This window comes from Anarhichas minor, unplaced genomic scaffold, assembly GCF_050575085.1.
Source record: "Anarhichas minor isolate MPS153535 unplaced genomic scaffold, ASM5057508v1 ptg000045l, whole genome shotgun sequence".
Lineage (NCBI taxonomy): Eukaryota > Metazoa > Chordata > Actinopteri > Perciformes > Anarhichadidae > Anarhichas > Anarhichas minor.
In genome coordinates, this window is record NW_027466491.1 from 4,278,090 (window position 1) to 4,303,984 (window position 25,895).

Consider the following 25,895-nt stretch of genomic DNA (forward strand, 5'->3'; position numbering starts at 1 on the left):
GACATCCTGGACCACATGCTGCTGGCTGAACGCCGATCAGCGGAGCAGGTATGAATGGAACCACTAACGTTAACTCTGGTAGTGCTGCCCAACACACCAGCCCGCCGACATTACATGTGTCATGTACATCAACGCAATACTAATCAGTCGGATGCAGAATCGAAACACCAGCATAATTGGATTTGTAAGAGGCAAATACTTTTAGAATAGTATACTAACAGTATTTTTTATGCATTTAAATAAATTGCTCTGATGTTCAATATATATACTGTGACTTTTTCGAGATATTATTCTATTACTTTTTTCGACATGCTATATACTATGATCTTATGACTTTTCTTTGACGTACAGTACTTACTTTATTCGACATGACTACGATTTTTTGCCATACTATAGTATGGCTCTTTCCCTTATTCTAGATAGTTCTGTTGACGTGTTGTACTCTGGCTTTTTTGACATGTTTATAACTGTTGACAAGAAAGAAACACATTTTAAATGCAAGTTATATTTAATGGGAGAATCAGTGAAATGGAACAAGTCTAAGCCACGTTCATTCAGCGTTAACATAAAAAAAATAAATCACTTTAACAGCGAGTACTAAAATGATTCTACTTTTGCTGTGAAGCAAATACATCCGTTTACTTGCGTTCTAAGAAGTGAAAACGATCACACTAAAGCACTATTTAAGACATGAAGGTGAACCCAGCTCAACTTCAGTCTGCGTCTGACAGTTCTTTCACAAAGCTTTCTATTGAAATACAGTGGTTGGGAATTCATTTCACAGGCAAATCGATTTCTTCTTACACTTCTGCATCTCATGTTGGCCAGTGTACATTCAGAAAAGCAATACCTTTTTGTATTGTGGCATCAGCTAGCACCAACCTAAATAACCTGATTGTTTTCTGTTCTATTACAGCTCACAGGAACGTCAAAGTCCAGCTGTGTGTGACCATGAAGCTGCATCTTTCTCCCGTCCAGTTTCATACTCAAGGTTTGTGGTTCAATTCCACCTTGTTCCCTGCACCAGTTACTCCATGTGAGTTTCATTTATTCTTGACCAGATAGTTTACACCAACCGATAACATTAGCATGAGACATTGTTTCAGTGGTTGAACACACGTCACTGCTCTGGTCTCAGGGCTGAAAGCTTCCTGAAGCGTCTCCAAATATGAGTTATGTGAAATTGGCAATTATACTTCTTAGGATAACAAAAAAGAAGTCTGATTTTTGTGCTTTGTTACACAGATACAAATATTTGTGACTTGAATTTCATATTAAAATGTTTCTCACGAGGAAAGAATTACAAACGATATTTTTCTTCTCTGGTGGAGATACAGCATTGTAGAACATTTTAATTCTGTTTTAAAACTTCTGTAGACCATCAAATATGATAAACATTTTCTGCACTTTGTTACAGAGAGGATCAGTCAAAGACGTCTCCTTCCTGTGACGCTAAAAGGCGGGACTCCCCGTGATGTAGAGTGAAAAAGGATTCTTGCTTCAGTCCTTTCTGTTCCATGGCCTCTCTGAGACGAACCGGTGGCTCCAGGTAGTACTGATGATGAAGGGATGAAATGTTAATTGAGAAAAAGTGATTTGTTTTTTACTTTGTCAGCTCTAACTTTCAAAGTGCGGCAGCAAGCCGGAGATTGTATTAAACTGAGTTAGCGAACAATGACACCTTGTTACCAGAATGGGTATGCTATGATGAGTCAGCTGTTTCTGGAAAATTTTTTATTAAACATTTCTTATGGTTGATTTAACTTCGCAGTACTTTCCACAGAGATGTTTCTGTTATTTAGCCGACCCTGGCCTCAGTCTTGTGGATATAAAAATAGAAACACCTGTCAGACTAACACGGTCCAGTTCAGCAGAACCTAATAAACTGGGTGCTGTTGATTAAGCTAGTAGGACACATTTATCCTCATTGTAGCCGAGTCATCGTGTCACACTAAGCAAGAGTTTGATGCCAGTAGATGTGGGCTACGTCTTTCAGAGAGAAACCACATTTGATTGCCACGGTGTTTTTGAAGCGGGTCAAACTATTCATTTAAACCACAACTAATTAACTGCACATTGTACCTCATAGGCAAGAGCAAAGGTTCCCCAGTGAATGGCCACGGAGTGTTTGGCCTGAAGGTCTTGGTGGATCCGAACAGCCTCTTCTGGATCTACATGCTGCCCCTGCATCATATCCCTGAAAAACAAAGTTCATTTTTGTGTCTGTTTTAAAGCTATATCATCTTTTAAAATGTACTCTAGTCTACTTTTACAAAGGGTGTAGGGCTTAGATTTTGTTGACATTGTCATATTTAGGTGGAGTTAAACTTTATTGAAGTGGACACAGTATGTACAGAACCTGGGCAGGTAAGCGCCAATGGGGATTGCTGCGAGGTCAAATGGTCCGAAGCGCCGGCCAATCTCCTGGAAGGAAGTGCAGTAGCCGGTATCGCCAGCAAAGAAGAATCGATGATCCGGGCCTAAAATAGACCAGCTGCCCCATAGAGACTGAGAGAAACGGCAAACAATATGAAAAGTTACATTCATATGCTTTCAACTCAAAATAAAAAATGAAACCCTCTTTGTGCTGTATTGAATTATTTGCCTCATTCGCCCTCTACTCTTATAGTGATTGATTTAATACATTAAAGGTAATGAATTACTACCTTGTTATCGTCCAGCGCTGTGCGTTTGCTCCAGTGTTGAGAGGGTGTGCAGACGAAGGTAACATCATCATGACCCGGGACACAATTCTCCTCCCACCAATCCAGCTCCATCACATTCTCACAGCCCATCTTTACCAGCCAGTCCATCAGACCCAGGGGCACGAACCTGTGCAACACATTTTTCAATGGCATACTTTAATTATTCCAAAATCATGGAAGACTCTAATAGTGCTCTTTGGTTGAGAGTGTAAGCTTAAGACTGGATCTCAAAACATTATTGTTGACAATAGTTCAACACTTACCAGCGTAGCTCCCCTCCAAAGCGTGCATTAAGACTGGCCACGGAGCCAGCATCCAGATGGTCATAATGAGAATGACTGATGACAACCGCATCGATCCTGGGCAGCTGTTGGCAGAAGGGTTAAAACATGAAACCCTGGTAATGATGGTAGCAGCCAAAGAAACGAGGCTTAGAAGAAATAATATGATTGAGGACGTAGCGTTTCCCTAAAGATAAATTAAAAACAAAAAGTACTACACCTGTTCCACAGTGCAGGGGGGTCCTCTGTACCTTTTGGGACCCATGAACTGGAACAGTGAGGCCCTTTGACTAAATATTGGGTCTGTCAGAATATTCAGCCCGTCCATTTCAACCATAACTGTGGCGTGACCCAGCCAGGTGACTCTCAGACCCGGACCAGAGTCAGAGAGGTCTGGGCTCTGGACAAAGTACGGTTCCATCACTGGGAGCTCACTGTCCAGAGCCTTCACAGGAAGGAGAAAGGGACAAAGAGAAGGAGGAACGAAGGGAAGAGGGAAGGATACAGTAGGGAGACGAAGGACGGGGATAGAAAGAAACAATCACATATTCATTATGAGGAATACAACGTTTCAGTCTTATGACTTCATTTGATCAGTAATCCCCAGTCACTCTTTTAACAGACTCACTGTTTGCTCCTCTCCAAACACGCTTCAGTTGCTGCTTGCAGGATTTATTTTTAATAAAAAAAATAGCTCTGGTCAACTTCCTTTTGTGTACCTTGAAGTTTCATCTCTGTTAAGTATTTATGCATGAACTTCACAAGGCAACATCCTAACACACATTATTATTACAAAAATGTTGCGAGCTTACGTTCCATCATTAAACTTTTGATCTATGACCTCTCTGGTTGTTGGTCTGTGCAATTAAGGGGTTAAACATGTTTCTGTGTGAGAGCAGTCAGCCTGCAAAGCTCTTACTGAGCTCAGCAAGGTTTCAACTAGAAACTATAAATACTGTGTGTGTTTGGAGAGCTGACAAAGAGCAATAATACTACTAAGAGAGGCGGGAAACACTGTATATGAACTCTAATACTGATCCGACACCTACTGGGAATAATATGAAACAAAGCCAAGACTGTAGTTAATGGCTTTAAAAGTTTACTATAATAATAACACACCTCTTTAGTAGTTGGTATATTGCTGTGATTTTTATCAAATAACAGGAATCTGAGCAGGGTGGTGTAGGAGGGGAACCGCCATGTGGGCCAGGGGTTGGTCCAGCGGCCATGTTTGTCCCGGCAGGACTTTGTTACTTCCTCCTAGAATCAAAGTAAACCGTGACATTTTAGCCATTTATTTTAGGCTTAAAGAATGGCATTTCAAACAACGTCAGGTTGAAACACAATACACAACAGTTAGAGAACTGGAAGGGTGGCATGTTGAAGGAAGGGGGTTATGGAAATGATGATTGATGTGTGTGTTTCAAGTAGAAGAGGAGGTTTTGCTGGTCAGGGGGATTATGGGAAGTGAGGTTTTACCTCTAGCCGGTAGTCCAAGCGGAAGCTCTTGCGGGAGGAGCGAGACGAGCTGCTCTTCCTCGGGGTCCGAGCGTCCACCTTTCCACCCTCGGCCCCTCTCAGCATCCCATCATCCTTGAGTACAGGTACAAACACAGACGCACAGTGATGGAGTCAATTTTGCATTCTCCAAGGCATTTCAAACAGGATGGGAAATTAGCACCATCAACCAAATAACCAACCATGATTAAGACACCCTCTTGGGCCAGCAAATTGAAAGAAATATGAATTTGGAATATATTTTCAGCTTCTGGTTGCTTTGTAACAATCTGGCCCAGAGTTCTGGACTGATTTAGCGTCGCGCTCCGACACACAATGGGCAGTTTAATTTTTTTTTTAAAAAGGGTCAAAATCGATGCAGCAGAAGCAATGATCTGTTTTGACAAGGAAGAAGAATGCATGGAATACAAACAGATGCCGCTTGATGCAGTAGTACCCCCAAAACCTGTAAACAGACTTCTGCAACGTTCCCCTTGAACAGCTGGTGCACGAGTCAAGAAAGTCAACATCAGTGACCGTGAAGAGAACTTTTCACAATTGAAAGAATGTGAGGACATTTTGACACAGTATGAAAAGTACAATAACACTGATAACAACTGCATTCCAAAATGTCTGCAGTGAAAACGTGCGACCACATTTGAACAGCAGAAACTCATATTTGTTAGTATTGAAGTTAGAATTGACCACATATCACATGTTGTGCAGGCTGCTTACCTCCACCAGGCCATGTCTCTCCTCCAGAGCTGCTCTGCCTGAAGATGACGGCTTCTCCATGGGCTCACCACCACACCTAGCGCGCAAACACACACACAGTTTTTGACTGTTAGCTCACACGTCATGTCACATGCCTTGCTTGAAGGTGAAGCAGCTGAGGAGGACAGCGTTACATTCATACAACAGAGCATATTTAACAGCTGAGAGTGAAACATAGTAGTTTGCATATGAGAAAAAAAACAACGATAATCAGACACGCAGCAAGATCGATTTCCCTGTATTCAACTGACACTATGTGAAATAGTGCTACCACAGAGCACCACGTACTAACCCTGGGTCTCAGTATCTTATCTTCTAACATCTTGTTGGCAGGAAAACCTATGACACAAGTTGCTTAGTGAGGGCGACGGATAAAAACACACAAAGAGCTGTTTTTACTCTTGTGTAATACTGATTGGTAAGTAACTGATGCATGACACAAAGATAATGAAGGCCACATAAAAAAAAAGCCAAATTAACTATAAATATGAAGTGATTATGCCAAACTAGGATCTAACTGAATCATATTGACACTTCATTACAGGCCCAGTGCAACAGTTGAAACTGCTCCGACTAATTTCTTCTATCTACCGAGGCTCAAGCTGTGAGTTGAGCCCTACTCTGTGCTACAGGTCTGGTTTCAGCTGACTCAGGTAAAATAAAAGGAGGACCGACTGTGTGACTAAATGAAATCACCACTTTTGTCGAAAAAGTTGCAACATACGAGTGAATTTGACATCTTAGTTTAGGGTTAGGAGACGAAACACCTACATTTACACTCCATAGCCAGCAAGTCTACTCACAGGCCTTCCTTATCCTGCTATTATGCACAGCACAGTGCAGCACACACCCTTACTAACTACTATCCACTTGTAACCGATTCCTCCGTGCACTTATGAGGAAATGCACTCGAGGGTGGCCTTCTTTGCTATCCCGTATTGATTGAAGATAATTGTAAGTCACGGGTCCTGGGTAGCACGATATTGTGGATCCTCTGTTGTGCCAATAGACACAGCCCCACAAACGCACCGGTCCTCTTTTGGGGGAACGCCACACATTAAAGCTACGGGAGTGCTGATGATGCACTCGGGACGCGTGAATAGACTTTAAAATGCACAGAAACACAGACTCTCTGGGACAACAATAGAGCTCTGACAAGCAAACAAAGATACATGGAGCCAGCCAGCGTGCCCGATGTGGTCACATAAGCAACACATCTAGCCTGAAGAGAGTTTCTCTTCTTTTCTGTCGTCAGGTTAAATTCAATATTGCCATTTACATGATCAGACATGAGGAAAAACACAGGCTGTAGGCCACACTATTTGTGCATGCCGCTTAAATGCTGATAACCATATTTACCTAGCAGTTGGGTGTCACTCAGACTGAGCAAACAACATTTTATGATAGCCATTATCATGATCACGCACAAATCGGAACATGAATGAGTCTAGCTGTGAAACTAACTGCCCAACCATTTAATAAGCAGCCTCAACATGTTTAGATATCTTCAAATATCTCCCGTTTACAATGTGTGGCCAGACATTGACACAGACAGGAAACACAGCAGCAACAATAACACTGGCCGTGTTATTAACTTCTTTGCCAAATACAAGAAGGAAATTGAGTAACGCTTGCTGAGTTACACTGTAGCAGATTTAAAGGGGAAACTAGCCCAGCTGAACGTGTCCCTCGGGTAAAACGACAGTGATAGTATGTAACAGATTTAAACCGCGGGCCACCATGCACTCACTGTCGAGGAACACGAGCATCGCTACGGGCTACAAAACATGCCAGTTGTTGCTATTTTCAGCCAACTCACCTGGAAACTTGAACGCAACAGAATAGCACCAGTTGTTTTCTTAGCGGGGAGACATGTTGGTTGCGTTTACGTCAGCCATATACATGTTAATGCGAGCTGGGTAACATTATTAGGAGCTATGCGGTTCCCTGAGCGTCTCCAATGCAGCTGTACATGAGTGTAATGCGCCTTTGAGTCACCAGCGAGAGGGAAGTCAAACAGTCACTGCCGTTGGAGGAAGATGTCTTTCAGAAGGTAAGTCGTGGAGTTTAAATGCAGCAGGACGGCGAGGATCATTAGTCGGCACCAGCTCGACTTCTCTGACGTAGGGTGCAAAGCCCTCTGATCACGTGACCGCCTCTAAAAACTCTGCCTGTGACCGCGGGCTGTTTTATAAATAACTAAAAACGCACTTAAATAGAAATAAGGGTGAATTAATGTTTAGGACTAAAAAAAATAAAAGTCTTGCTTACAAAATATTTGTAAGAGTTGTATCTTATTATTATTGCAACTAGTACAGGAACGCTTTCTATGTCTGTCTGTTATATTATGCTTAATCATTTAGTAGAAATAACTACCAACAATAATAATTATAATACAAATACATAAATAGAACAGCAATATCAATTTAATCCATGCAATCATATTTATCTATTTTCTTTTTAACATATTGGTTACTTTGTCAATTATCTCATTGTTTATTTATTATCATCATACTTTCAACCCAACTACTTGCACACAAATAGAATGTGGGGCCTGTGCTGTATATTCAACATTTAATATTTAGAACTAGATTGAAACGTGATCCCTTTCAATAAAATGACAGTTGAATACTTTTTGACCACCAATCATCATCATCATCATTCATCTACCTGGAAAATAATGGTGCTCAAACTAATAATCATTAATTTACTAGAAGTGGACTAATAATCCGTACACTCTCCCTGACACACATTTATATTAACAGCTCAAAACCTATGCACTACTTGAACGTGTAGTATACAGGCTTACCTTGAATTGCTCCTCCTAATGAAGGACACCTGGGGACAGTTGAACCCTGACACACAAACTGTTAGTCGCTCGTGGCGTTTACTAAACTTACGTCCACACGCCCGAAACAAATGCAACGGCCTGCACAACACTGTCTCCATTTTAGCCCTTTGCATTGGACCATATTTGCTTTGGAGTTTTAGTAAAGAACACAAAGGAGCATTTGTCTGCAGCTTAAGAAAAAGTTGTTCAGCGTCCGGAGAGCTAAAGTTTGAACTTCCTGCCAGATGCGTTCAAGGACTCTCGGAAATTTCATAATTCATAGCTAGGCTTTTAATGAAACTCTTTCTTTAACTCCCTTTAGATACAAAAACATTTAGATTTGTTATGTAAAACATACAAAAGCTTCTTCTTAAATCTGTAAATGTTTCAAACTGTTTTTGTACATTTATTCTGGAGGTAGTCAATAGAATATGCACCCACAGAATGTTTGAGTATAAGTTCATGGTGATGCTTTAATAGTCTTTGCAGAAACGTTTTTAATAACTGTCACCACATCTTGCATAGTAGTGGCTATGCCCATCTTTGAACAGTACATCTGACTCCACACGGATTATAGTGGGTGCAAACTTCATGACTGGTTGCAGTGCAACGCCTGTATTTCATCATGTTTTATGAATCAACACTCATCAAACCCTAATGGTTACAACAGAAGAGACATTTACCGGCAATCCTGAAAACATTTTAACTTTATATAGAAAAAACAACAACATATGAGCTATTCGTATTCAAAGCCGTCCACACAAATGTGGATATCTCATCAGGTAGGTGTGAATACTTAACAGCCAGGTGATCCAGCAATGTTTGGGTAGAAAAGAACACCATGAAAGGTGAATCATAAAATCCTCGTTTCAACACCGCTAACAAAACACAACACAGTTCAGATTTTCTTTTTGTGTTTTTAGTTCTGCAGTAAAAACACATTATGGTAAATTGTGGGGAAATCATTCTTATGTCTTCTTTGAGCTTTGTAATATTGAGTGTAAAAGAAAAAAAAAGATCATAAAATATATCACAATGAGGGCTTTTTTTTTTTTTTTAAATCACTGTGTGTGTTTGTCCATGTCTCAGTGCTCCTTGTGGTCTCCGTCCTCCTCCAGCTTCCTGATCTCTGCCTTCAGCTGGTTGATGTTTTCTCTGCTGGCCTTTAGCTTGTCTTTCAGCTCCGTGATCTCCAGGCTGGTTCTCTTCTTTGCCGTCTCCATTTTCTCCTTGGTCCTCTGTTCTAGCTCATTGACTGCAAACACACATAAGCACGATGACAGTAACTCAAACTATGTCCATGCTGCTCTTCTGTACAGATGCATAAACATCGTTTTTCCACTTTATGCAGGGCAGCGATGTTAAAGTAAAAGAAATGGGGCGTACTAGTCTGTATATGCGTCTCGTGTTCATTGTGTGTGTACATACATTCGGTCTCGTGCTTGTAAGCACCCAGGGTGAGTTGTCTCGATGTGGTCAGAAGCTGCTGCATCATGGCCGTAGGATCCTGGAAGATCTGAAAACAGAGTCGGGTGCATCACTCCCAGTTCCACACAATTCCAAATTTACATGTAATTGATGGTGGCAAGATTAAATATTAGTAGGTAGTAATAACAATGAAGATAAATAGATGCAGTGGAGTAACTGTGGAGACAAGCTACCAGACGTACCATTTCATCATAGAATTCAGAGACGACCGTCTTCTTAGGTATTGCACTGGTGTCTGACTGGAACAGCTTCAACAGATGGTACAGAGTCACCTGAGACACACACACACACACACACACAAATCAATACAAGCATACATACAAGGAGGTAAAGCTCAAAATCCCTGTGTTACGTATTTAGTATTGAGATGCTCATGTTAGGCTCTCACAGGTCTCTCATTGGGGTCAATGAAGAAGATCTTGATGATGATCTCAAACTCCCCCCAGCCCGTCTCTGTAATCTCATACGGAGGCTTGGTCACCACTGGAAGGAAGAGAAACACAGTGAGCCTCTACACACCTGCCTGTACGCTTATATGACGTACCAACTGTATCAACCCCCATTAACACATTCCTCTACAGATAATAATAATAATGCATCCCGACAACAGGAGCGGATTCCTCATCCCATACTCACCTCTCAGAGGGTTACCATAGCTCTCATGCAGCTTGAACTGGATCTTCTTCACATAGGCAGACATATCCTGGAAGAACAATGTTACGTATATTTATGTATACAATTTAAAAAGCTTTGCGAAGGCCTTGCTGTGACTTGGCTGTCTCACCTCGTTTCTGTAAGGCTTCACGTAGACGGACCACTGGTGCGTGTGTCCATCCTCCTCTCGCTTCTTCCCAAAGTAACGGGCAACGTTCCCAAACACAATGGGCTTCACGATGGTTATTCCCTGCACATAAGAGGGAGAAGCATAAATAATCATATGAATGTAGTTCCTGTTAAAACACTCCCAATTACAAGGTGGGTAACGTTACATGAATTCTGACTAGAGATGCTATTAATTAACATTTTCGTTGTTTAATTGTTGAACTACTGTAATAATACAATGAGCTCATATTTTCAATAACACAAGACTGCTGCAGTGTAACGTTACCTTAACTCGCCCCCCGGAATCTGGACCAAATTCGGTCATCTTTTTAAACATAGTCCGGTAGAAGGAGTGAAGTTGATCCCGCGCTACACTCTATAGGACTCTTCTTGTTCCCCCGCGTGTATCCTCATTGAATAAACCTGCCATTCAGGCATTAAAAGTATGCTTCATTCAGCCAGCCTTCTCATTTCAAACAACCAGCCAAAACAAGAGCCGGAAGTGACAAGTGTAACGTCTTAAATTGCCCGGTGGGAGCGAAACATGGAGACGTTAAAGGTTCCGGCTGATGGAGGAAGCGTCGGACAAGGAGCGTAGAATTATGTAATACGGTTTTGTAATAATTAGTATCATAATTTCTTTGTTGGCTCAAACACACTGCAAACGCTATATTACGTTTCTTTAAGTCTGTCAACATTGCAAAATAAGTTACTGTACTGATACCGTAGTTTATTATAATTCAAAATCCCAGTTTAAATCAATTGTATGGGTGTTTATAACTATATTTGAAAACACCAGTTAACCGTAGTGATTTTTTAATGATCAGTTGAAGTACAACTTTCCTTGTTCAACTCGCGTCAAATGTGAATGCACTAGATAAGCAATAAGATAGCACTATTATAATACATTTAGTCCAAGAATTTAGTCATTTAATGACATGACTCTACTCATTTCTACACACTTGCACTCTTAATTTAGTATTTGGTAGACGTTTTTAACTACAAACTAATAAATACAATCATCTCTACTTTCAATGTTTGCTAGTTTGTTTTTGCACCTTCATCAAAACTAAAATAAAATTGATAATTTGTGGACCAAATTGATATGGAAATCTCATTCACATTGGTAGGCTTGAAGTCATTTATATAGTCTACCTTTACCTGATGCCCACTAACGAGACTAATTAGATGCATCATGTACAAAGGAAAACCACAAAACCAAATTTACAAATGTTTTATTTATTTCTTTTAAGTGCACCCACTGTAAATAATCTAGACGTGACTTTTAATCTAGAAACTCAACTTCTCATGCATTTCTGCTCTTCACTGGGCAAGTCTCATGTATTTCTGCTCTTTTCTGATCAATTACATTTACAGGCAGAACATCTCAATTGTAACCAGTTATATAATAAAGTTACGTTTTCACCACGTTACACCTTTGGTGGGTTTCAGGTTGGGTCAAACAAAGATGAATCTCTTCAAACATTCACATTATCTGTTACAGTGAAAAAGCATCTGCAGCTCAGGTTATGTCTAGTAAAAATATATCCTACCATTTTACTTTAAGTCAAATACTGAAGACACAAAAAAAAGATACTTTCCAGCTGCTTGTGTGAGGTACTATCTTGATGCAGCAGAGTCAGCCAGACTTCCACTGGACTGGACCGCTTGGTCTTCTGTGGTGACGTAGACCTGAAAACACTTACCTCCAGCGCTGTGGAGAGAAGTCAGCACAAGGCAAATACAACGAGACGCCCGAGTATCGTTACTGAAAGCCCTGCACAGACATGTTCTTATTCTCGCTCATTAGACCTCGGTTTAGGATGACATGGAGTGGCACTTTGCTGTTCAGATCACAACAGTCAATGTACCTTAAGGACTCAAAGTGCGAAGGCATAAAGCCTTTAAAGGTGCAACTGAAGAGGCAAAGCAGCGTCAATCTAGCATGACCCAAACACATTTAACAGTTAAAAGGCAGAATGTCCCACTTTTTCCACATGGTTTTTGGTACAAAAACCCAATTTACAATGCTTCATTACTCGTTTACAAGTTTATGGGATCACATGGATTATCTGTGAATATATAACACTCTTTTTAAAGTCAACGGTAAAAAATAATACATAGCAGGAGCATCATTAGGGTTTTCAAAATGTTTGGATGCCTTCACAGTCTGATTACCATCTTTTCATCAAAGTTCAGAGTGATAGCTTTAGCCATTTTGGAGACTAGGGTCCACAATCTTTACAATCAAACACCTTTGAACATGGGATATTTTTGCAGCACCACAAAAAAAAATCCCCCTCTATTTTATTTACTGCAGTCTAACTGGTCTGTTCTTATGATCAAAGGTCAAATATTAGGACATCTAGGCCTAATATATGTTGTAATCGAAAATATCAGAGATAGTAAAAAAACAGACATGTAAGTAAGTGCATATTTGCCAAAACGATCATTTTAAATACTACAAAATAAAAGCTCTGGATCACAAAGTGTTGAAAATCAGTCTATAAAAACAAACAGCCATGAACATGATGGTGGCTTCCTTGCATATGATGACAAAGTTAATGTTATGGTGCACATGACATATTAAACAAAGTGCATATGAAGAACCAGTTTAACTGAATTTGTTCCGCATGTTGTGTCGATATATCGTATCTATGGTGTGACAGAGGAAAAGTGTTTAACATGAACACAAACAGGTTAGGTGTGAGACACAGGAGCAAAAAAAAAAAAAAAATAAAGTAATTTTCTTTAAATGGCAAATCACCAAATGGGATGAACTAAAATATAAAGAATGACCAACTCCATGCAAGTTTGAACTACAATGGCTGCTTGAATTAACATGGATTACTAAATATAAGAATGATATAATTTCACATTAACAAAACAAAGAAACAATTTGGATTGGAAGTGTTCTTGGCAATATCTATTCAGTGTGTTACACACAATGGAACCCCCTTTGTGAACAGTATCGAGTATTCTTCTGGGTTTACTGTGAAGCTGCCCACAAGCGTTCAAAGAGCTGCATGTACACGTTTCCCTTCAACTAGTTCAACGTTGACATACCCTTCCATCAATGCACATTGCAAAAAAAGTACATTCATTTAAATTCTTACCTTGTAAAAGTTTTATCCATTTGAATAAAATAACAAAAAATACTTTTTTAAACCATAAAGCTGCTCGCTAATACAGCCCAAAAAAAAAAAAAAAAAACCTCACACAAATTCAATATGAAAAACAATCTAAAATACACATTTAATATAAATGAGCCAAACGTAGAGGAATTCACCAAATGCATCGAGTACCTCAGTAAACATTTTTTATTACAACACCATCTAGTTTTTAATCAAAAGCAGAGAGACATTTACAAACATTCTAACGAAAGGAAGAAGTGAGAATGAGGGGTGGGGAGAACACATCAAACATGTACCCTATAAAAACTGATCTCTAAACTGAATGTACACAGTACAGCGAGCCAAGGAAAAATAAAAAAACAAAACAAATAGGATGTAATGTTTGTGTCTTCTAATTAGGGATTTTGTGGGCCATTTTATTGTTTCTTTGCAAAAAAAGCATCACACTTCATGTCAAATAAAACATCATAAAAATAAAAGAACTGCTTGGAAAGTTTCTTTTCTTTCATCTTTAGTTACCATGAGTACAGATGTTGGGAACACATAGCCTTACACAGGTCAGGGTCTTCCATCCACTGCTCTTAATCAGGCAGACAAGATGAACAGACAGAGAGAAGGATGGGTGGAGACCGAGAGGAGAGATGGAGGAAGAGGTGGTGCTGGTATTCCTGTCCGGTCATGCAGGGTGGGGAGGTGGTGGCGAACTGAAACTCTTCCTCCCTTTTCTTCCATCCATCCTTGATCCTCGTTAGCTGAAAGGTGTCAAAACGAAGGGTGGAGTTTGGTTTCGAGGCAGCCCAACAGTGAACACTCTCTCTCTCCCCCCCTCATCATTAAACCTCTAGACTACACGTGCATAGTGCACACCAGGGCTGGGCTCAATTCACTGTCACTTTGAGTCACAGGGCTGGAGTTCTTCCAAATCCACTTACTGAACAAGTTACTGTGACAAAGGGGTCTGTAGGGGGGGGGGGTCAGAAAACGGGGCATCTAAATGGCAGAATTTCCTGTTAGGACTCCGTTGACTGAATTGCACCCAACCCGGGCACAGACACAAACATGGTCATGCAAACTTGAACAGGAAATATCCAAGAAGCAAATCTGAAGTTTATCAGTATGTACACACACAGAGCATAACAATAATACAATATGCAGCTGAATTTATGCCTAAATGCACTTTATCCCATGGATTTGAAATTGTTTAAATAAGCGTGAAGGAATTCTTATATACGTAGATGCTTGCATGTTACATAAGCTACTTGACATCCATATAAAAATATATAAAATATAGTATATCTAAAGACTTGGGGCAGTGAATTTGGACATTTTTGTTACATGATTTCCAATTCAGGGATGGACACGAGGGGAAATGAATAAAATCTTAAAGGTAAAGAACATTCTAGGGAATCGCAGTCCTACAGCGCGCACCTGGCTGGCTTTAAAGGATCCATTCTGCACAGTGTAGCATATTTTCTGCTTTGTGTGGTTTGCAAAAAGTGTAAAACTTTCTTGGTAAATTGTTCATTTTCTTTTTTAAAGACTTGCCTCCTCCCCTTAAAAAAAGTACCAATGACCTATAAACATCTAGTGGATTATAGATTACTTTTATTTAGCCATAGTAAACCGTTTATCATTCAGCTATTTCAAAAACACATTTCCCTTACAACCAGCTAGTGCTGGTGAGCTTTAGGTACAGACCTACAAACTGAACCAATGGGACATGTTACATAGAAACAGTGCATGACCGGTTGTGACACAACCAGTTTGTCATTAAATTCAGCAATATCGGAGTTAAAGACACAGAAAAGACAAAAGAGCCATAGATAAAAACATAAAACTACAGAGAGGAAGGCACGCATCTGACTCAGACACAGTAGCTGATACTTTGTTACAACCGCCCAGTTATATAAATATTATTTTATTTTTTTTACATTTAATTTAGTTGATACCTTTATGGCCTAGTAAACACTATGCCAGCATTTAAGCTGCAATATTTAGTTTTTAGAATTGAGAAAGACAAAGTGCAGCATGCGAGGAACAGCAAACTGGAGGGACTGGAGTTTATGGTAATTATTAATGACAGCAGCTATGAACAGTTACACTGTCAATAACGCTCCACTACCCGCATTACATTCTGACCCAATTTAAAGCACCTCTTAACAGAAACATTACAGTTATCAGGTGAAACGACAACACTTCTGATACAGAAAGTCATTTCAAATTTGTCAGCTCTTGTAATTATGTAAAATGGGATTAATAAATGGTGATGCAAGGTTTTGATTTACAGGGTGACTTACAGCTGGTGTATCTGCACCAAAAAGGCCTCAAATGAGTACAGAGGATTTCACATGACTCAGAGATTCAAATGCATGTTCAAACGTGATACGTTTTTTTGCTGTAGAAAACGGTTTACATGGTGCATGGCTACAGACAAAAACAGTTAAACCGACAATAACAATATAGTTTACAACACAGTGGTCAAACTCAATGATACTCCTCGTCACACTGTCATTCATAAGGGACTTTAACATCCAGTACAAGTGGGAAGGGGTTGAACTTTGTCAACAGTCAAATCACAGATCAAATAGACTAAAAAATATGCCTTGAACCTATGTTCTCTGTAGAATATTCTAGTTCATAGAACATATTAAAATATGTAACAGGACAGAGTCGAACCAGGGTCAGCCAGTCCATGAACTCTGAGATCTTTAACTTGTTGTGTGATACGGAACATTTAAATATTCATATTTTACAGATTACATTCTGACAAGCAAGCTGTGGGCCCACTCTCATTAATCATCATGTCTTCAGAAACTGTTTGACCCTGGTTCAACATGAGCAAATAGTATGCCTGTTTGAAAAGGACATCAGGCCTGTGACTGTGAGCATGCAGCCTGTTGCACACAGTGTACATCCCCCCCATGTCAATATGAACAGATACAAGAGCTTTAAAGCATATCTGTGGACACAACAAATAGCCATCCCACCATCAGGATTAACAGCAATATGCTTCATTCCCCCCCCCCCCCTAATGACCATGCTCCAAGATATCACACTGAATGCAAAGGTAGATTTACACCGAGAAACATTTGTTGAAAATATACTCAACAAATGCATCTAACCAAAAGTCCTAAGGCCCTGTGCCCACTGGGGATCTCTTATCCAACAGAGATAACAACATGAAATGTGTTGGAGGAGACTGCAGCTCTACTGTTGATGAGGAGTGATTGTTTTAAAGAGGCATCTTTTGGTAAGAGGTTCCCAGTGGACACAAAGTCTTTAGTAAAAGAACTGGTTTGTATTTGGACTGTTAGCTCTAACATATAAGATCTATTTAGCTTGGGCTGACGGATAAGGGAGACGGTAAGTTAAATTATTTTGGTCTGAGTTTTGCCTGCTTTTCAAAATTCAGCAACCCCACAAGCAAAACCACCCCAATTAATATTTCTCAGTGTGGGAGACATATATGAAATAGTGCACGTATAACATATGTGTATGTTTATATCAAGACAACACGGTCTCAAGAGTGAATGTAGTTCATGTCTGAAAGCTAGTGAAATATTATTTGGGGTGATGCACACCTGCACAGGGATGTTAAAGGGTCCAAGTAACCTACTGGACTCTTCTCTCCAAGGACTGGTTTATATACCATTAACATCTTAAGTGCTTTGGCAGTGAAGGACATGAGAACGACACACAGAAATCCATCAAACCAGATATTTCAACTGCAGTTCCAAAACGTTACACAAGTAGCGCATGGAAACCTAACACCAAGCCAGACAATCAGCCTACAGAAGATTTACCTCAAAGGATTTAAGAGCAACAAACCATTTGCAACATGGTATTGATATTTGTTGTGCACCAGCTGGTGTTGTATCGCTTTAACTGCAACTCATCCATAACATGACTCAACACCCTAAAAGCCAGCAGAAAACACAACGCTATGAGCCAAATGATCTCCTGCCAACCGATGACGGGTTATCATTAAAAATCTACACCGCAGTCTAAGTGGGAATCATTTCAATGTACATACAAGTCACATAAAATACAAATGTAAAATGTATACTATGTATCAGTCAATGACAAATAACAATTAGCATAGAGTCATGAATCTGCTGCATTGACATAAAAATAGTTCTATACCTTCAATTATATTGACAGATAACTCAACTAGAAACCGTATTATTATTCAATGTGTACATGTAAATTACTCTTGCCAATCATATCTGTAAGACACTGCAATTAATCGTGCACTGGTCCTGAATGTTAACCAATTCTGACAATTAGAAAATTACAAAAAATGTCAATGCGAAGCCATTGATTAACTCAAGCAGAACTTCAAATTTAGTTTTGTTTTTAAAAAAATGGTGTATTAGGGCATTAAGATCTTATGTTTTTTTCTTAAATTGAGGAGCAATGGTTCATAAGTGAGTAATACGAGGCTACAAAACATTCAATTCGACAAAAGTAAAATGTCAGGCAATATTAATGCAAATATGGCACAATAACATTCTGTGTCCAAAAGCAGTTATCAACACTGTTTGATAAATGAATGTTCATCTTCCCATGACAATTATATAAATTCAACTGAAATGGTAATACGTATACAACATGACTGTGAATGGAACATTTACAAAGTGTAGATTGAGCTATCGACAAGTTCAACATTGTCATTTTTTTGTTCTTCTAAAAATACAATTTGAACAGACCCAAAAATGCTGACTCTGTACCAAGTATTATAAAAAATGATCGGGGAATACTTTGACTATTATTACAAGCACACTGACAAACCAAGCCACAATACACTTCAATTAAACTCACATATAATAAAATGGCAATTAAGTATTGAATCTTCATATTAAAGGCAGAAAAAATATTGTTTTTGGTCCACTGGCCATAGCTGCTGGTAAAAACAAAATTTTGATAAATTTCACTGTTTAGGAGCCAAACCGATGTTTAGATTAGTTAAGGATCAGCTAAGGAGAGTCTCTGAAGTAGTTCACAGGTTTACCCGCCCCAGCAATAAATAAAGTGTACAAGCAATACGGCTTTGTTACAGAATTCAGCATTTTGGTTTGAAATCTATTTGGCAGAATACAAAAAGTGGCTGACAAATTTTGCACATTGCCAGCCTCAGAGGCATGTAGACCAAAAAGTAACAATACATCCACATAGTCAATTGCCAGTAATTATCAGTGTCTTTTCTGATTTGGGGAGAACCACAGCATAGATACAACTCTTACAAACCCCTTTGTGGAATGTAGCAGGGTGAATACAGCAAGTGACATATTGTCTGAAAGACCAGATACACGACACAACTGTGATGACTAATTAGGACATTTGAAGAGAAGCAGACTTACCGTACCTTACCTGAAACCAAAGGAGTATTTTCCATTGCTTACCTCCTCTCTCCTTGTCTACTTCCTCATATATTCATAGAGGGAGATTTAAATTTGTCGCTCTCTACTGTAAATAATTATTTCAAAAGTTTTTAAAATGCCCAAAAGCCTTTTATGACGTATGACTGACTGTATCAATGAGGACCAGAGGCAACACTTCCTTGATAATTTGTTATCCTGGGTGTCACACAACACCCTCTGTAGATTATTTTGGCCAAATAGGATATAGGCACAGAAAATCCTAAACTTAACCGAAGCCTTTAATCCAATGAAGAAGAGAGGAGGGGAGCGCGCAGCGAACGCATCTTCTGCCTCGATCCAGGTCTAAAAAGTGCAGTGATGAAGAAGACAGAAAAGAGCTTATGACGGAAGTAAATGACTCTGGAAATGTGGTACCCACCTCCCTTCTCGTCTAGCGGTGTCGGTACTCCCTCTCCCTCTCTCTTTCCCGGTCTCGGTCGCGGTCCCTCTCACGATGGCGGTCCCGCTCCCGGCTGCGTTCTCGGTAATAGTCCTCATGCCTGTCACGACTGCGGGACTTGTGACGTCGGCTCTTTTCTCTGGAGCGACTGTGGTCCCGTTCCCTGGAACGTTCTCGCCTGGCATGGACAAGCATCATTGGACTGTGTACAAGGGGTTCAAAGTTTCAAATACCAAATGTTCCAGGGCCAATTCCCAATTGGAAGAAATTGTTTAGATACAGACACAATTACAGTACATACAGGCAAGAAATAGTCCACACTTCAAATCTGGCTAACTCACATTTTTTTCAAGTTATTCTATATAGATATATATCCAAAATATTCTCAAGATAAGCAATCTGACAAGTGGTTCTGTGTCTTTTTAGCTTTAAAAAAAACGTGTGTCACATTTAATGGCTAATGCGCAAAACCAGAATCTTACCTGGAGGCGGAACCGTAGCTTTTTGACTCAATGCCGTGGAGACAGTCCTGCAGGGAACTGATTAGGACCTTACAGCGGTCGTCTGCTGACACTTTGGACTGCTTAATCAGACTGATAGCTGTCACCAGGGTCTCTATAGCACTGCCATAGTCAGCTAAGGAGAACACAAGGTTGCATTAGGTTTTAATAGGCTCTCAGTGTTTTGTCTTGTTGACATTAAATGTGTGCACGTCTGTATTCTGATGTGTGTTACCTGCACTGGCATCAGACACTGCTCTAGATATGGCGCTGGAGGAGATGGCTCTGTTCCTGTTCATGATCTCCTCAAACTCTGCCTCGCTCAGAGGGGTCCGAGAAGCCTCCATCTCACTATAAATACACACAAACGTCAATGCATGAGTTCAATTACAAAAGACACTGTTATCTTTGAAAACAATCTAAATGAGGTTCAACAACAAAAGAACATTTAAGTGTAAATCAGCAACTACCTATGCACGTTCAGAATTCTTGAACTTATACAATGTGCAAAACCTCCATTATCTGAACTACTATGTTCAATATTTGTTTCACCTCCACCACCCATTCTTACCGGCCTCCAGGACCGTAGTCCCCTCTTTCATATGGTGGTGGGCGTCCGTATGGGTCGTTTGGTCCAGGGGGTCCTCGGTTGTCATTAGGGGGCATGTTGTTGTTGCCAGGTGGGGGGAAGAAGGCAGGGTTGACATGGGGTGCTGGTGGTGGTCCACCCGGCGGGGGACCCGGCATGTGTGGAGGTGGAGCCAAAGCCATGGGGGGCCCAAGGGGGCCTGGGGGACGTAAAGGGAAGGGCCCCGGGGGTGGCGGGCCCTGCTGAGGGGGTGGGGGACCGGGAGGAGGGCCGTAACCTGGAGGAGGGGGACCTGGGGGCAGGGGTCCCATTGGAGGCTGGCCAAACTGACCAGGGAATAGAACAGGGGGAGGAGGCCTATCGCCTCGATTTGGAGGACCAGAAAGGGGAGGGGGGCCCTGGCCAGGAAGTGGAGGTCCTGGTGGACCAGGTGGACCAAGAGGACCAAGAGGAGGACGTGGGGGACCCTGCATCCCACCTAGAAGAGAACACAAGGGACAAAACAGAAGTGCATTAGACAAAGATCTTGTAAACACTTTATCTTTTGTTTATGTTATAGCAGGTAGAGTTCTCCCCAACATTTGAGTATCATGGGGAAAAAACAACACTAAGCCTTTTCTACTTGAAATTATAATTGGCTGGTTGAAAATAATTTATCGGCCGATCTATCGGTCAAGCTCTAATTTTAATATCCTGAAGTAGCCGGTATTTCACATGATTTCCTTGAAAAAGCCAGTTCAAATCAGGGACAATAACAGAGACAGATAAAGAGCAAGTCATAGCGACAGGGAACTAAAAATGTCAAAAGGGCAAATAATAAAAAAATAATGCTGCAAATGAAACCAGAAGGCAACAGAACAGATGATGAGATACACTTGAGGCAAATTGTTTCAAGCAGGCTTTTTTAAACCACAGGCCGTGCATTCACTGCTCTTTTTCCTAAACGCTTCACTGAGAGGGAGCATTCCTATACGCTGCCAAGACTTCAGCATGACAAGCTCATACATATTTGAGATAGTGTACGTACTGCAGTTATCAGAATGATCATCCACATCAACTCATGAGACGTCATTTAAGGCAAATAAGACCTACAAGGCTTCGCCGGATGCATTTGGTTTTCTCATGCAGCTACACGTGTAAAGGGAAGCCTTTGTTGACATTGAGCCATAGAGGAGCAAAAGAGGAACATACGTCCTGTATATACCTCTTTTGCTCCACAAACTTGTTTTTATAGTTTATGGGGATGCTTTTTAAAACCAATTGTGAATTTTTGATCTGAAGTAACTGACTTTAAAAGAACAAAGCACATCTCTAAAATGTTTTAGTTTGAACACTGTTATCCCGGCCTTATGTACAGCTATTAGCATTTTGTGGAAACGATATATTAAGGGATTAAGAGAATGAGAAATTCAGCTGTTTTTAATGGTATAACTCCCACCAATAAACAGCTGAGGGTTAGGATAAAAAGGTGATCGATAGATTCAATCAGATCAATTGAGGTGTTTCACCTCTGCCACGCCAGTTCCCGTTCCTGCCCCCCGGCGGGAAGGGATTGAAACTCATATCCATCAGAGGGCCATCTTGGTGCCTAATCAGATCTGGTCTCATGCCCGGGCCTGATGGGGAAGAAAGCAAACCAATCACAACTCTCCCCGTCGTAAACTTCCCCCTACTAACCGAAGGCCTGTCACAGCCCAGCAGCACGGGGCACCAGCCACTAAGCAAAAGAAGAGATGTGAAAAAAAGGTGGGATGGAGAGGAAAAGACGCAAAAATAGGAAAAGAAAGAAAAGAAAAGCTGGCAGCTCCACTCTCTCCTACCATGTGTGTGAGACGGCCAATCCGAGATTTGCAAGGAATTTAAAGTTGGCAGCTTGCCGAGTAAAGCTTTGAGCAAACTGCTTCTCAAGCAACGGTGTTGGAAATTGTTAGTGAGCCGAAAAGTGCAGCCAGGGAAGGATTATTTGTTCAACTGGAGGTGAACGACAGAACAAACCAGATTTGGGGGGGGGGGGGGGGGGGGGGGGCATGCAAAGACCAAGTCCTGCCAGGGGAGACTTAATAGTTGGAAGATTGCACACAATAGACTAGCAGCAAAGCCTGGACTGTGCTTACAGAGCAGCACCGTCAGACAGAAAGCAAGATTTCACTTCATCTCATGTTAAGTTTTCATTTGTCACATTATGGTGATTATGTCAATCTGTTGCAATGCTATATTGTTTAAAAAATGTTTAATAAACCTGCTATAGCATAAACTGTTCTTAATTACTCACAATCACTAACCACTTCATGTGATTTTTGCAGTTTATAAATATTATCTGTGAACAGAACAGATTTGGTACAAACACGTGTTACCAAACTAACCAGGGAAGTGTGGGGGTGGTCCTCCAGGTCCAACGGGACCAGGGAAGCGGTCTCCACCGGGGCCGGGTGGTCCAGGGAACCTGCCTCTGCCTCGACCCATGGGGAACCCTCCTCGAGGAGCACCAGGGGGACCAGCTTTTCCTTCCCCAGACATCTGGCCTGACTGGGTACCTGAGAAATTACCTGAATAGTAACTCAAGTTTCCATTTAATATGCAATAAATGTTGTGTTTTTATACACATTTAAACATGAGATCAATCACTGAATTTGTCTGATAAGTGTACTTGTGCATTTGACTGCACATGCACATTTCAGGGCATTTGCAAATATCTTTTACATGACATTTTTAAGCATGCAAGTTAAATGATCAAAATGAGTTGAGTGCTTTTAAAATACAAAGATTCCAAATGTGCATTTATCCTGCTTACTTGTTAAATTATCACAATTAGTTGAGTGCTTTCAAAATACAAAGATTCCAAATGTGCATTTATCCTGCTTACTTTTGCGTGACTGCATCTCAAACTGGCTGAGGGACTGTTTGTTGCACGCCGTGACGATGGGATTCTGACCATGGAGCTCCCTCTTTGACAGCAGCTCCATTAATTTCCTAGATGATGCCTCTGAGCCCACGCACACCAGCGCAAACCTGGAAGATGAACGCAGAGGATAAACACAATCAGATTCATGCAAAAACATTCTGACACTGTATTTCTTTCAATGTAAAGAATTCTCTCATTTCTTGTGACTAATAATAATAATAATAATCTTTATCTATAACAGGCTACAATTTAGTTTAATCATGTCAAAAACAGCTCACCCCTTTGACTGGCCATTGGCTCTGTTTTCAAAGAATTTGATCTCCAGCACATCCGTGATGCCCACCGACCGGATAGCTTCCGTCAGGTCCTCGTCTGTCGTCCACTGCATAACAAAAGAAGGCGTCATCAGCATATTTGTGCTGACTTGCTTAATTTGATATTCATAATGTAAAGTGTCACAATGTGCAGACAAATGTGTGGGTCAACATTTGGCATTGCATTAGAATACCGTATTTACAGGACTGTCTTAAATGTATTTAAAGATAATGGTGCTACTATATATTCATGCTCTTAAAACTGGAATTTTCCTCTACGGGCCTAAATAGCCCGAGCAGGATTCTCAAGATACCCACCCATGTGAGGTTTCCTATGTACAGGGCAATCCGTTTGCCTGTGTAGGTGTAGACCACGTTGGGTTGGGAACTCTTCCCTCCCTCTGAGCCACCTGCTGTAGGCAGCGTGTCCAGGTAGTCACGGTCTTCTGGAGCGTCGCCATTGTTGGCTGATGGGGATATTACATCATCATATAGGTCGATCTGATCGTGGACCGGGTAGTCGGCTTCCTGTTGAGCATGACAGCAACAGTTCAGTCAAACGAGAGTGAGACTTTCAGAACACAGAGTCTGATGCCTTTGTCAATGTGCTCTGAGCTGGTGAGCGGGGGCGGCGGCTCTGTGCGCTGCAGCATGGAGGGAAGACGGTTGCCATTCATCTGCATGTACTACCCGGTGCCCATGCTGCAGTGACACGCAGCGGGTGTGTTATGGTGATTTATGCTGCCGTGTCAATTTTTCATCGATTTTACAAACAGCTCTAAGTGTACTGTAAAAACATGCAGAACATATTTTGATGATTTTTCAGTACATCAGTAACACAATGTAGGGATATATTTTTGACTTTTAGTTTTATTATTTGATTTGATTGCAGAAGTAAACTGGTGATACAGGAAATCCTGATTTATTTTTTAACTTTATTCACTAGTCCCCTGCCTTTATCAGTTCAACCAGGCTAGTGGTATGCTTTTAATGTGTGCTGTGTACAGCTCATAGATATAAAGGCAATAATTGTTTCTTACTGATATGAGTATTGGTGTATATGTTGGCAGACAGGCAAAAATCGCAGCAGTACATTGACACATTTCACAACGACTTGCTGTGATGTTTACTGCTCATACGGACAGATGTTAAATGATCTTTACATTGTGTTGTTACATTACAGTCCTACCTACACTATGGGAGACAGATGTTGGCGCAGATAACGTTACCTCTAACTGGTCTACAAACACAAAATATCTGCATCACAGGTTTGGATATTTGGAAAAGGGGCGTGTGTGGAGGGAGAAAACATCAGCGGACACATAACATGGTAACACCACATTAAGCTAACAATCCATAATGTTACATCTATTAAAATACGTTTATAATTCATACAATAAACGTTTCATACCAAACCACATTTACATTAGTTTCCAGAGTCTGCTGAAATGAACTGAAAACACAAACTTCAAAAGAGACTTACTAAACATAATATGTTTGGGAAGCAGCTAACGCTAGCTAGCTAGCTAACGAAACTACGTTTGTTATGCTCGATAGCCCGCCACAGGCAGCCATGCAAAAAAGGCCTGAAACTGTGCGTGCTGAACAATAGAAGTGATTGCTTTTTGCTTTCACCTAAACACATGTTTTAATTTGCGCCGTGCATGCCCATTACTACTTGCATCACACGCCGTCCTAACTGTCGACAAAACCTCAAAATGCAGCATTTCGAGCCGAAAAAGATAACCGAGGATGCAGGCTTGCATCATGGTGGAAAGAGGGGCCTGTATGCGAGGGAACCCGTTTACCCAGCAGAACACACCATTCTACGAAAAATACTAACAACGGTGGATAACGTGCATATAAAGAAAATACCACCGTCCGTCGAAGTGTGGTGAATGCGTATTTAATACCTGGTTGAATTCCTCCTCTACGTCGGCGTAGATATCGATGTGATCCACACCGTCCGCCATTTTCCTCTGACCCGTCGCTCTCTCCGCCCGGCGGTGCAAAGCAACGCTGAGCCGCAAAACAATGAGACAGAGAGGGACAACTAGCGCCTCTGCTGGTCCACTTCACTAATTACACACATGCTGGAGACCGTGTAAACACGATACGAGTCAAACAAGAGCTAGGGTACTTTAGGGAGTTTATTAGGAGGCAATTTTGTAAGAAGAAAAGATGAAATATTGACTTTCTCGTAAATTGAAATACATTTATCTCATAAGAATGACCGAGT

The 25,895-nt window shown here is 40.8% G+C and overlaps 3 protein-coding genes across 8 annotated transcripts; all 3 read right to left on the bottom strand.

Annotated features, from left to right (window-relative positions):
- Positions 1-489: 489 nt before the first annotated feature.
- napepld (N-acyl phosphatidylethanolamine phospholipase D) lies at positions 490-8,317 on the bottom strand. 3 transcript variants are annotated; one of them, XM_076111757.1, is made up of 10 exons: positions 8,067-8,317; positions 5,219-5,294; positions 4,466-4,579; positions 4,106-4,246; positions 3,207-3,431; positions 2,969-3,072; positions 2,667-2,832; positions 2,360-2,508; positions 2,083-2,197; positions 490-1,555 (listed from the first exon to the last, which is right to left on the bottom strand). In XM_076111757.1, exons 1-10 carry the CDS (start codon positions 8,219-8,221, stop codon positions 1,424-1,426), a joined length of 1,377 nt encoding a protein of 458 aa, XP_075967872.1. In that variant the 5' UTR covers positions 8,222-8,317; the 3' UTR covers positions 490-1,423. The 3 variants fall into 3 exon arrangements, with proteins under 3 accessions (XP_075967872.1, XP_075967874.1, XP_075967873.1); XM_076111759.1 differs by lacking the exon at positions 8,067-8,317 and adding an exon at positions 7,256-7,404; XM_076111758.1 differs by lacking the exon at positions 8,067-8,317 and adding an exon at positions 7,077-7,390.
- A 459-nt stretch (positions 8,318-8,776) lies between these two features.
- yeats4 (YEATS domain containing 4) lies at positions 8,777-11,463 on the bottom strand. Its single transcript, XM_076111760.1, has 7 exons — positions 10,684-11,463; positions 10,360-10,479; positions 10,212-10,278; positions 9,964-10,058; positions 9,758-9,847; positions 9,516-9,603; positions 8,777-9,342 (listed from the first exon to the last, which is right to left on the bottom strand). The coding sequence occupies exons 1-7, from the start codon at positions 10,732-10,734 to the stop codon at positions 9,173-9,175; spliced, it is 681 nt and encodes a 226-aa protein (XP_075967875.1). The 5' UTR covers positions 10,735-11,463; the 3' UTR covers positions 8,777-9,172.
- Positions 11,464-13,699: 2,236 nt separating this feature from the next.
- cpsf6 (cleavage and polyadenylation specific factor 6) lies at positions 13,700-25,689 on the bottom strand. Of its 4 annotated transcripts, none has more exons than XM_076111756.1 (11): positions 25,570-25,689; positions 23,975-24,184; positions 23,621-23,724; positions 23,304-23,449; positions 22,804-22,974; positions 21,949-22,056; positions 20,423-20,918; positions 20,087-20,202; positions 19,834-19,987; positions 19,331-19,529; positions 13,700-14,283 (listed from the first exon to the last, which is right to left on the bottom strand). In XM_076111756.1, exons 1-10 carry the CDS (start codon positions 25,627-25,629, stop codon positions 19,343-19,345), a joined length of 1,752 nt encoding a protein of 583 aa, XP_075967871.1. In that variant the 5' UTR covers positions 25,630-25,689; the 3' UTR covers positions 13,700-14,283; positions 19,331-19,342. The 4 variants fall into 4 exon arrangements, with proteins under 4 accessions (XP_075967871.1, XP_075967868.1, XP_075967869.1 ...); XM_076111753.1 differs by having other exon boundaries at positions 19,331-19,553; XM_076111754.1 differs by having other exon boundaries at positions 22,804-22,986.
- Positions 25,690-25,895: the final 206 nt, after the last annotated feature.